Raw genomic sequence first — 12,483 nt, 5'->3', positions numbered from 1 at the left:
CTGTTATTACTGTTTGTAATTTAAATAAATGTAATATTAATGGATGAAACAGAAGAGCACAAACATGGAGAAATGTGGTCTAGTGAAAACTGAATGCCTTGAAAGACATAAACTGAGTCAGATAGAACAAGAGATGTCAAACTGGATGCCAGTGTGGCACATGTCAATAACTGGGTGAGAAGATATTTCCAGGGTCAACACAGCTCCAATTTCTGGCTACTTTGCAAGGTCCTTTGAACTGCCCTTTCCTCTACCCCTCAAGCCTGCCCCTGCCACCACTCTAGAGTAAAAAACAGACATTGAAAATGGTGTCTCATCAGCATTGAATTTCATTGGGAAGTGTGCTCAAAATCCCAAGAGACAAAAGCTTAGGCCTAAACAAAGGTAAAGCCTGAAGAGAGATGAGTGACTCTGTGTTTCCTTATTACATATTTAAATAAGATGGGTTCTATAGGTGGTAGAACTGTGGCCCCCACCAAAGTATTAAATGGAGGAAGGAGGCTATCTTCAATAAATGGTGCTGGGAAAACTGGGTTGAAACATGCAGAAGAATGAAACTGAACCACTTTATCTCACCATAAACAAAAGTTCAACTCCATATAGATCAAGGACCTGGATTTTAGACCAGAAACTATCAATTGGTGGAACACTTTCTCACCTAAACCTTAAGGTCATCTTTGATGATACAAACCCAATTGCAAAGAAGACTAAAACAAAAACAAATCAATGGGACTATATGAAATTGAAAATATTCTGCATAGCCAAAGAAACCATCACACAAAGAGACCTCTCACAGAATGGTAGAAGATCTTCACATGCCATACATTAGACAAGAAACTAATCACCAAGGTATTCAGAGAGCTCAGAAAACTTGGCAATAAAAAAAGCAAATGACCCCATCCAAAAAGGTCCCCCTATATGAACAGAATATTCACTACAGAAGAGATCCAAAAGGCTAACAAACACATGAAAAATTGCCCCAGGTCACTGATTGTCAGAGAAATGGAAATAAAGACAACACTGAGATATCACCTCACCCCTATGAGAGTGGCATACATCAAAAAGGACAGCAGCAACAAATACTGGAGAGGCTGTGGGGACAAAGGAACCCTTCTGCGAAGAATGTACATCGGTCCAACCTCGGTGGAGAGCAGTCTGGAGAAGTCTCACAAGGCTAGACATGGACCTTCCATATGACACTAATTCCTCTCCTAGGAATATACCCCGAGGACACCATAACATGCAACCAAAAAGATATGTGTACACCTATGTTCATAGCAGCACAATTCATAGTAGCTAAAACCTGGGAGCAATTCAGGTGATGAATTGGAGCAACAGAAGATGAATATCTGAGAAAGCTGTGGTATATATACACAATGGAATACTGTGCAGCTATTAAGAACAGTGAACCCACCTTCTCTGACCCATCTTGGATGGAGCTAGAAGGAATTATGTTAAGTGAGCTAAGTCAGAAGGACGATGAGTATGGGATGATCATCCCACTCATAAACAGAAATTGAGAAAGAAGAACAGAAAGGGAAACTCAAAGCAGGATCTGACTGAGTTTGGAATAGGGCACCAAAGCAAAAATCTCTGGGTTGAGGGTGAGGGTGGATGTTTGGCTTCACTGGAGGGGGTGGGGGCGGGGTGGGGGATGGGATGGGACACAGTCTTTTGGTGCTGGGAATGGTGTTTATGTACATTCTTATTAACCTGTAGTCATATAAATCACTAATATGAGAGGGGAAAAATTGAATATCTCAAACTTTTTTGTGCACAGACCATAGGCTGAGTCTTTGAAATGTTGATTCTCTTAAAAGCTTAGGCCAGGAAGAACAGAAGCAACCGGTGGCATTACTCTATAAGACACAGCTATATACAAATAATGTCAAAGGACATAAATTATGGTGATGTGTATGATACAGCAAATCCTAACAAAGGTATTTTCAAAGTTAACCCAATTGCCAAATAATTTGATTATAGCTATAACTATCTATTGCCTTCTTAAACCCTAAGACAGCAGGAACCTCCTGATTCCTCTATAGAGCCTATATTTCCCCCAGTACTGGAACCTCTAGGGTGATGCTCACTTTCATGCATGCTTCTTTCAAGTCATACCAACTGATACTGCATCTGCTGATCCCAGCCTAGTCAATGTAATGAGTACCACCTCGGCATGATTTACTTCGGACTGTGTCCAGAGATGTCAAGTGTGGAATGTCAACTTTTCAGCCTCATTATTCGGGTGAGACCTTTCCTTTCTCATAGGATTCACTAATTCCATTTTAGGTGGTCACTTCCTAACAAAGTCCCAAAACCTAGATATAGACTTGAGACTCCTTGCATGGAAAGTAGGGCCCTTTGAGATAGGGCATATGTTCACATGTATCCATAAATTAGGGCAACATATATACCTGAAAGCAAAAGTGCACAATAGTCTTCAGTGAGGCAGTATATGCAGCAAGCAAGTAGAAAGACCTAAAAATGACACCATAAAGTTCCTAATGAAGTAGTGTCTACCTAGACTTAGATACCCTCCTCACCTACTTCCTATTACACTTCCCTCCCTCACTCAAAAGCTAAGCTGAATAAAGGCAAGAGACTGTTATCCTTTAATGATGACTCTTTGGTCACTATCAGGCCACCCATCAGCTGGGGCCCTAGTTGGGGTGTCCTGAGATTCCAAAACAGACATGATTGGCCCAGACCTCAAATATATCCCTCTCTCCATTATTATTGGTCATCTCTATCAGGGACAACACAACAGAGCCCTTTGTGGCCTCCATAGGACCTTGCCCTCAATGTGGATCAACAATGGCAGAGAATGTTTCATCCTCCATCCTCCGAAGGGAGGCTGGACAACATACTCTATGTTCTACCTGAGGAAGATGGGTCCTGAAATTGTGGCAGTTTGGAATGTTCCTACTCATGACCATAGAACGTGAGCTCAGATCTACAGGGATACAGAGGTCACATAGGCTCCTAAGCTGAATATAGGCTCCAGAGCACATCAAATTGATGGGGTTTACAGTCAACATTTATACACCTTTCCCACATTTGGGAGCTACTCTCTTCCCTGATCCAGCTTTCTAGCCCCGTTTCCAGCCATGACATCATCTCCCCAGACAACAACTTGGATCCACCTGCATATCAGATGTCAGGTTCAGGAAAAAAAAAAAAAAAACTAGTATAGTCATGGGCCCTTTGGAATATAGCTAAAATAGGTCTATTAACTCTTTACAAAATGGAGACCCCTAACTCTTCATCTGAACTATTCCAGCCTTTAGGTTCATAACAAGTCAACAATTCATTTGGTTTTATATGTTTTTTTTTTTTTTCAGCCACCAGGTTCCAGATGCTACCATGATGCCAACTGAACTCCCCTGGGCAGATGACCCCACCAATGTGTCCTGGAGCTCTGCTTCCCGAGACCCCTGCCCCACTAGGGAAAGAGAGAAACAGGCTGGGAGTATGGATTGACCTGTCAATGCCGATGTTCAGCAGAGAAGCAATTACAGAAGCCAGACCTTCTACCTTCTGCATCCCATAATGACCGTGGGTCCATACTCCCAGAAGGATAAAGAATAGGAAAGATACCAGGGGAGGAAATGAGATGTGGAGTTCTAATGGTGGGAACTGTGTGGAGTTGCATCCCTCTTATCCTATGGTTTTTGTCAGTGTTTCCTTTTTTATAAATAAAAAATTTTTAAAAACCTGTGACCTCCAAAATGACATATCAGAGCCCTAATCCCCTAAGGCTGTGGATGTCACCTCATTTGGAGACAGAGTCTTTGCAGAAATAATGAGTTTGTGGTGAGGCCATAGAATGACCCTGGTAAAGTAGTACTTCCAGGCTTGTAAGTAGTCAAGAGGGACAGTGAGAAGGTAGGAGAAGACAGGGAACAGCAAGGAGAAACCAGCCACTATCCAAACCAGAAAGATACAGAGAAGGATGGATTTCAGAGTGACTGCAGGAGCATGGCCCTGTTGAAAGTTTGATTTGGGACCCTGTCTTCGTCATCTTGGGCAGTCTATCAGTATTGCAGAAATAAGCAGGTACTGCTTTTTCACATCTCTGGAGGCAGGGAAGCCTGAGATTAAGGTGCAGGCCACTTTGATGTGACAAGAGCTTGTTTCCATATTTGTGGTCTCTTCATGCTGTGCTCTCACATGCTAGAGAGCAAGAAAGAGTATGTTATCTTCTCTTACCCAGGAGCATGAGCCCATCTGTGAGAATTCACCCTCATCACACAATTACATTTCAAAGGCCTTATACTGGGGACTTCAGCTCAATATTTGGACACACACACACACACACACACACACACACACACACTCACTCACACACGATCCAAAGCAAACTTCCAGCCTGCAGAGTGTAACAGAATAAATTGCTGCAGTTTTAATCGCCCAGTTTACAATCGTGTTGGCAGCCCAGGGAATAAACATAGTATGAAATGTACAGAGCAAACTTTCAAAAAATATTTCTATTTATTTGTTTACTGATAATACAAGAAAAGCAGAGCACCCCTCTGGCACCTGCAATCCTAGGGATCAAGCCTGGGACCTAGTATTTGAGGGTCCAGTGCTTTATCCACTGTACCAACTCCCAGGCTGCTATACACCTTCTTCGATGAACTTGCCTCCTGCCTGGCCCCCGTTACTTAGGTTAAGTGGGCTGAAGTCACAGCTTCTCACAAGCATGCAGAGTAGCACAGGGTCATCCAGAAGCCCCACCATCAATAGCCTGGCTTTCTGTCTCATCTCCCCTACTGATGTGTCACCTTGGAGAAGTTCCTTAACTGCCAAATTCCTTTGTCCTTCCCACTGTGAAACAGGGTCTTCACTCATACATTTTGCACACATTCCCTAATGCCATTTTTCTATCCCAAAAATCTGAGAATAGCAGATAGAATAGAAACTATCACCATCCTTGTGGAACTTAGCCAGGTGAAGTCAGAAAAGAAATAAAGGAATAAATCCATCAATAAAAAATTATTATTATAGGGAGATCACCTGGGACCACAATAAGACAGGACTAGAACTACTTTTGGAACCCACCAAATCACCAGAGTATCCAGAGACCACAACTCTGCCCAGACCTCCAGCTCTAACCAGTTGATAAACTTTCCTAAAGAACAAGGAATATCAAAGATCACCTGAGACTGCAACAAGACGAGACTGGGGCTACTTTGGGAACCCACCAAGTCACTGGTGAGTGAAAATACATGTGGCTTGTAGACAGAGAGGAGCCTAAGGAGATATTCCTGGGGCTAAAGCCCATATCTACTCCTGAGTGGTTGGTAACAGTCTGGAAGTTTGCCAGTTGAGGAGCCACTTCCAGTCTGTTTCACCAAGAAAAAGGCTGCTGAAGGGAGGAGATGACTCTCCTAAGACTCCAAATGCAACTGTGAGTCTCCATTTGTTACTGCCCTCAGAGGCTGGAGCAACAGGAGGGGAAGCCCTGTGCTGACATTGGGGCAGAGAACTGACCAGGAAACTCAGGAGAAGATCTACACCCCAGTGGTCTAGCAGTGGGGCTGTATAGTGGGAGCCTTTCCACAATGTTCTCCTAATGAGAACACGGTGAGTAACTGCCTCAGAACCTACAGACTATAAATGGGACTTCTTTAGAAACTCACAGGACCCTCCACTTCCTCTCCACTATTCCAAGCTTTGGGTCCATGATTGCTCAACAACTTGTTTGGCTTTGTATGTTAACTCTCTTTTCAGTCACCAGGTTCCAGATGTCATCAGGATGCCAGCCAGGCTTCCCTGGACTGAAGACCCCACAATGTGTCCTGGAGCTCCGCTTCCCCAGAGCCCCACCCTATTAGGGAAAGAGAGAGGCAGACTGGGAGTATGGACCGACCAGTCAACGCCCATGTTCAGCGGGGAAGCAATTACAGAAGCCAGACCTTCCACCTTCTATAACCCACAATGACCCTGGGTCCATGCTCCCGGAGGGATAGAGAGTGGGAAAGCTATCAGGGGAGGGGGTGGGATATGGAGACTGGGTGGTGGGAATTGTGTGGAGTTGTACCCCTCCTACACTATGGTTTTGTTAATTTATCCTTTCTTAAATTAAAAAAAAAAGTAAAAGAAAAGAAACTCACAGGGCCCAGCAGTGCTGCCCAGCTTGGCAGAGCAGCTGAACTGAGCCTGGAGCTTTGGATCCTTGGGGTATAGGAGTCTTTTTGCATAACCATTGTGCTACCTCTCCCTGACCCTGGTTTATCTCTTGGTCAGGAGTGAGTGATAAAGCTAAAAAACCTTTTTTGTAGGTAAAAATCCCTCAGGCTCCCATAGCCTACAGGGAAGAAAAAGAACAAAAAAGGCTTTAATAGCCACTGTGCTTCAACTCAGGGATCGAAACAACACTGAAACAATTTAATTTCCACAACTGTGAACTTTTTAAGTACTTTACTTAGACACAAGTCAATCCAGGCAAGAGTGATCAGTGGACTGAAAAAATACTGAGAGGAGGACCTCATAACACACTATAAGAATGGTTACACCAAGGAGAAACATTGGAGAAACAAACCAGGACAAAAGCCCATCTAAAATATGCCCCCCAAAAAAGGTAGAAACACAGAAGAGTGAGATCAACATCCAAATGCTAGCTGAGGAATTAGTCACAGGAGTGAGGAAAAAGTTTGAAAGAATTGTCATCAGAAATGAGGAAACAACAAATGAGACTCTGAAAGAAAGCACTATCTATCTCAAGGTAATTAGACAACTGAACAATAGGCCAGAAGAGAATGGCAAGATATCTATTGAGTGCTCAATGAGAAAGGCTTTAAACCAAGACTACTGTATCCTGTTAGTCACTCTGACTAGATGGAGGCATAAAACCTTCTCTGACAAGCAATAGTTGAATCAACTATCACCAAGCCTGCCATGAAAGAAGTTCTGAAAGGTCTCCTATAAACAATCACAGCACGATAAACATGCTATATATCAGAACACTATAAACACTCCAATAATGGCATTAAAATACCTTCAATCTATAATATCAATAAATGTCAATAGCTTGAATTCACCTGTTAAGAGGCACAGAGTAGGAAGTTGGATCAGAAAATATAAGCCAACTATATGTTGTCTGTAGGAATCCCACCTAACTCAACAAGACAAACAGACTCAAAGTGAAAGGATGGAAAACTATAATACTGTTGTTTTCGCCGGGCTATGTTGTTTTCGCTGGGCTGGCTTCATGGGCAGGTAACAGACGACCAGGGACTCATGGTTGAGCTGTAGGCAGTATCTCTTTATTCATGCAGGATGCAGCACAATCTAAGCTGAGCTAAGCTAAACTAAACTAAAGTACCCTAAAACTCACAATGCTGTCTTTATATATACTTGCCAAGTAGGGTGGAAACAGGATGTCATAGAAAGGGTGGAGAGAAAAGTGACTGGTGAAAATCAGAGTGTGACAAGGAGAGGATCAGGGTGTGACAAGGAGAGGGGGTGGAGCAGGCAAGAATTCTATCACTGAACCACTAATGCCCTGGAGGGAGGGTGGTGCTTGTTAACAGTGGTTATGTAAATAGAATGAAGTGGTTATGTAAATAGAATAGTGTTAAGCAGGGGGGATTTAAACCAAATGAAACAGAAGGGGTCTCATGCATACCAACATAATACAAGCCAATGGACCACAAAAAAGAGCAAGAACAGCTATGCTCATATGTAACACGATAGACCTTAAAATCAATACAATTTAAAAAGATAGGGATGGACATTATTTAGTGCTCAGAGGATCAATCAATCAATCAGTCAAGAGGACTTAATGATTATCAACATCTATGCACCCAAGGAGAGGCCATCTAAATACACAAACATTTACTGAAAGAGCTACAGCAATATATCAACAGCAACATAATAATAGTAGGGGACTTCAACACCCTACTCTCTCAACTTGACAGATCATCCAGGCATAAAATCAATAAAGAAACAAGGGAGATAAATGAAGAGATAGATAAACTAGAACTATTGGACATAATGAAGAGATAGATAAACTAGAACTATTGGACATAATAATAGTAGGGAACTTCAACACCCCACTCTCTCAACTTGACAGATTATCCAGGCAGAAAATCAGTAAAGAAACAAGGGAGCTAAATGAAGAGACAGATAAACTAGAACTATTGGACATTTTCAGAGTAAAAATGGTGATTTCACTGTTTTCAACCCATCTTGGATGAAGCTTAAAGAAACCATGTTAAGTGAAATAAGTCAGAAACAGAAGGATGAATATGGGATGATCTCATTCACATGTAGAAGTTGAAAAATAAGATCAAAAGAGAAAACACTAAGCAAAACTTGGACTGAAGTTTGTGTGTTGCACCAAAGAAAAAAACTGGGGTGGGTGGGTGGGAGGAGGGAGTTCAGGTCCTGGAATAGGATGGTAGAGAACCTAGTGGGGGTTGTATTGTTGTTTCAAAAAAAGAGAAATCTTATGCATGTACAAACTATTGTATTTATTGTCAATTGTAAAACATTAATCCACAATAAAGATAAAAATCTGAAAAAATTAATATTATAGAGTCAGAGAGATAACTCAGTGGATAAGGTGCCTGTACTGCCATGTGTACAACCCAAGTTTGGACCCTGCCACCTAGGAAGTGTTATGGCAGTGGAGTGAGCTTTAGTGGTGTGGCATCTGTCCTTCATTCCTGCCTCTCTAATTGAAAAGGGTGGCCCAAAGTAGATTCAGCAAAATAGCTCACCTGGATAGTGTGTCTGCCTGTAGCCATGCAGAGGACTCAGGTTCAAGCATAGTTTCCACTGCAATGGGGAAAGCTGTGGTGCTTTTGTGGTTTCCCCTTCTCTGTCCTTGTTTCTCTCTGAAAAAAAAAATCAGCCTTAAACAGCAAAGCCCTTGGTGAAAGCAAAAAAAAAAAAAAAAAAAAAAAGTGGCCAGGAGTGGTGAAATCATATGTGTCTGAGAACCTAGTTTTACAAAAAAACAAAAACAAAATTATAAGACTGTGGTCAGTATTATGAGGAAAGTAAAGCCTGAGTTGTTATCATAATATACTAAGAAGAGGACTCACTTTCTCTGGATGTGTGGTTGGCACTTGTGTTAGTGCTCAGGCCTGGAGAACACAACCAGGGATCACAGGGATAGGGCCAGGACACCTCAGGCTCAGGCACAGGCTCAGGGAGCCAAAAGCAGTGATCAAAGGCCTGTGGGTAGTTGCAGAGTGAAGGCTGAATCTAGAGACTAAGGCTAGGTCCTGGGGTGGGAGTCTCTGAGCCCTGATGTGGGGTATTAGGGTGATGTTTAGCTGCCCCAACCAAGACTCACAAAAGGTCAATGACTTAGAAAGAATAAACCAGCAGACCACAGTTCTGTGCAAACACCCCCTGAGAACAACGATGACCTCTCCACATCTGATGATCTGTGCCTATTGGACTTGTGAGGAAGGAGGAAGACAGGACCCCATGACCTCTGTCCAGGTCCTGGCTGGCTCAGCACAAACTTGGCCTTGGGGCATTCTAAACTCCAAAAAAAGGCTGGGAAAGACATGCTAATCACCCACCAGTAGACAGGGAGAGATGGATTTTGAAGGATTTGGACATAACCTTGGGCTGGGTGGGTGTAGAAACACCTGAAGGAGCTCATTGAGTGCAGACAAAGCCCCTGGCACTTAGTTTCCAGTCACACTGCACAGTATCATGAGGGGACCTCTCAGGAACCTTAGGTACCCTGGTATATCTTTTCTCTTCTGCAGCTAAAGATGCAGAAACAGCAAGGAGTGGCCTTGCCCACTTCATCCAGTGGGACAGGAGAAGAGTCAGAGGCCAGGGCCAGTCTGGAGACCCCACCTCTACCTTCCTATCTCTTGCTTTATGTGACCAGTTGCAACTGAGTGGCAGTCCAGATGAGGTGAGGGAGAAGCTCTTTGGGAACCCTGCACTCCAGAGCAGTGGCCTTGGCCCTGCCACAGGGCTTTATGACCAGGTAGGTGTGACCCTAGAGAGGCTGAGAGGCTCTGTGACAAAAGGCCACACCCAGGCCCTGGGAGGGTAACCAAGCTGCAGTAGTTGGCTGGGGAGGTGGGGTCACAGCAGCAGGAGGCTGAGGAGGATGGCACGGCTTAGCTCCCTCCTCCTCCTCCTGCTCCTCCTCCTCCTCACCAGCACTGCGGCTCAGGGGGAATATGGGGTGGTCCATGTGGTGTCTGAGAACTGGAGCAAGGACTACTGCGTGCTGTTCAGCTCTGACTATGTCACGCTGCCGCGGGACCTGCGCCATGCCCCACTGCTGCCCCTGCATGATGGCACCACCGCTCCCTGGTGCCCAGGTGAGGACCCCACCCAGCAGGCCCAGCACACAGGCCCCAGCCAGAAGCCCCTCCGCCAGTCCACCGCCATGGTCATGAGGGGCAACTGTAGCTTCTATGCCAAGGGCTGGCTGGCACAGGGTCGCGGCGCCCATGGGCTGATCATCGTAAGCCGGGTCAGTGGTCAGCAGTGCTCAGACACTGTCCTGGTGTCCCAGGACCCCCGGCAGCCCCTATTGGACCTCAGTATCCCAGTGGCCGTTCTGCGCTATGCTGACATGCTGGACATCTTCAGCCACACCCGAGGTGGCGGCATAGTGAGAGTGGCCCTCTATGCACCCCCAGAGCCGGTGCTTGACTACAACATGGTGGTCATCTTCATTCTGGCTGTGGGCACCGTGGCCGTGGGTGGTTACTGGGCTGGCCTGACTGAAGCTGACCGGCTGCAGCGTCACCGGGCCCAAGGAGCAGGAGGGGGAGGAGGAGGAGGCGGTGGAGGGCCTAGAAGTCAATCCCAGGTGGGAGTGACCACCACCCGCAGAGGCCTGGACAACTATGACGAAGACATGCCCATGGACTTCACACCAGCCATGACAGGTGCCGTGATCAGCATGTCCTGTTCCATCATGTTGCTGCTCTACTTCTTCTACGACCGCTTCGTCTATGTCATGATCGCCATCTTTGGCCTAGGTGCCGGCACTGGCCTCTATAGCTGCCTGGCTCCGCTGCTGTGCCATCTGCAGCCAAGGTCTGGCCACTGGGTCCTGCCTAGCCACCATGTCCCCCTGTCGCTCCCCCTCCTGCTGCTTGCTAGCCTGTGTGCTGCCGTGGCCACCCTCTGGGTCACCTTCCGGAATGAGGACCGTTGGGCCTGGCTCCTGCAGGACACGCTGGGGGTGGCCTACTGTCTCTTCGTCCTGCGCCGCGTGAGGCTGCCCACACTCAAGAACTGTGCCTCCTTCCTCATGGCTCTGCTAGCCTTCGATGTCTTCTTTGTCTTTGTCACACCTCTCTTCACCAGGACAGGTGAGAGCATCATGGTGGAGGTGGCCTCAGGCCCAGTTGACTCCCTGAGCCATGAACGGCTGCCCATGGTTCTCAGAGTGCCCCGGCTAAGCTTCTCAGCCCTGACCCTCTGTGATCAGCCCTTCTCCATCCTCGGCTTTGGGGACATTGTGGTCCCTGGCTTCCTGGTGGCCTATTGCCACCGCTTCGATGTGCAGACCCACTCCCGCCAGGTCTACTTTGTGGCCTGTACCCTGGCCTATGCTGTGGGCCTGCTGCTCACCTTCCTTGCCATGGCCCTCATGAAGATGGGCCAGCCTGCCCTGCTCTACCTGGTGTCCAGCACTCTGCTCACCAGTCTGGCTGTTGCTGCCTGCCGCCAGGAGTTCACCCTCTTCTGGAGTGGCCAGAGCAAAGCTAAAAGCCCCACCACCCAGCTTGTTTCAAGGGACTGTCAAGGCTCCCCAGGTGGCCCCGAGCAGAAGCAGCAGGACTCAGCTGGCATCCCTACTATCCAGGAGTGTGAGAGCCCTGCCACCCACTTGGAAGGGGGCTTAGCTAGAAACTTGGATGAAGGCATAGCGGGCATAGTCACTCTACCTGAGGATGAAGCCAGCAGTCCCAATGGCTTCAGTGACAACTCTGAGGGCTGGAGCCATGCCAACCTGGACCCTGAAGAGCTGCCCCAGGTCCCCCCTAGGGTCTCAGAGGAGCTGATGCCCACAGTCACAGTGCCGCCACTGATGCTGCCACCCTTGGAGTACAGTCACATCCATTCCCAGGCCCTGACCCACACCTACCGCATCAGACTTCCCTGTCTGGGGCTCCACAAGAGAAGGACTTGAAGGTAAAGAAGAGTATGCTGACTAGACTCCTATGTGAACACTCTAGAGGAGCTGGGAGAACATCCAGGAGCAAAGCCATGCTGGCAGAACTGGAGCATTAAAGAGATTCCATAACTACCTAACTATGCCTGGCTGAGCACACATGTTGTCATGCACAAGGATCAGGGTTCAAGTCCCTAGACCCCATTTTCAGGGGGCAGCAGCTTCACAAGTTTTGAAGAAGATCTGCAGGTGTCTTTCTCTTTCTCTATTTCCCCCTTCCATCTCAATTTCTGTCTATATCCAAAATAGATTTATAAAGGGAAAAAAATGACCACCAGGAAGCCTCAGCAACAACCATTGTAGGA

At 46.3% G+C, this 12,483-nt stretch overlaps 1 protein-coding gene across 1 annotated transcript; it reads left to right on the top strand.

Moving 5' to 3' along the window:
• The first annotated feature begins 10,085 nt into the window (after nucleotides 1-10,085).
• SPPL2C (signal peptide peptidase like 2C) lies at nucleotides 10,086-12,258 on the top strand. Its single transcript, XM_007529682.2, has one exon. The coding sequence runs from the start codon at nucleotides 10,091-10,093 to the stop codon at nucleotides 12,134-12,136; it is 2,046 nt and encodes a 681-aa protein (XP_007529744.1). The 5' UTR covers nucleotides 10,086-10,090; the 3' UTR covers nucleotides 12,137-12,258.
• The last annotated feature ends 225 nt before the right edge of the window (nucleotides 12,259-12,483 follow it).

This window comes from Erinaceus europaeus, chromosome 12 (genome assembly GCF_950295315.1).
Source record: "Erinaceus europaeus chromosome 12, mEriEur2.1, whole genome shotgun sequence".
Lineage (NCBI taxonomy): Eukaryota > Metazoa > Chordata > Mammalia > Eulipotyphla > Erinaceidae > Erinaceus > Erinaceus europaeus.
The sequence above is the reverse complement of the archived record's forward strand: the minus strand, read 5'-3'. Positions and strand labels throughout refer to the sequence as shown.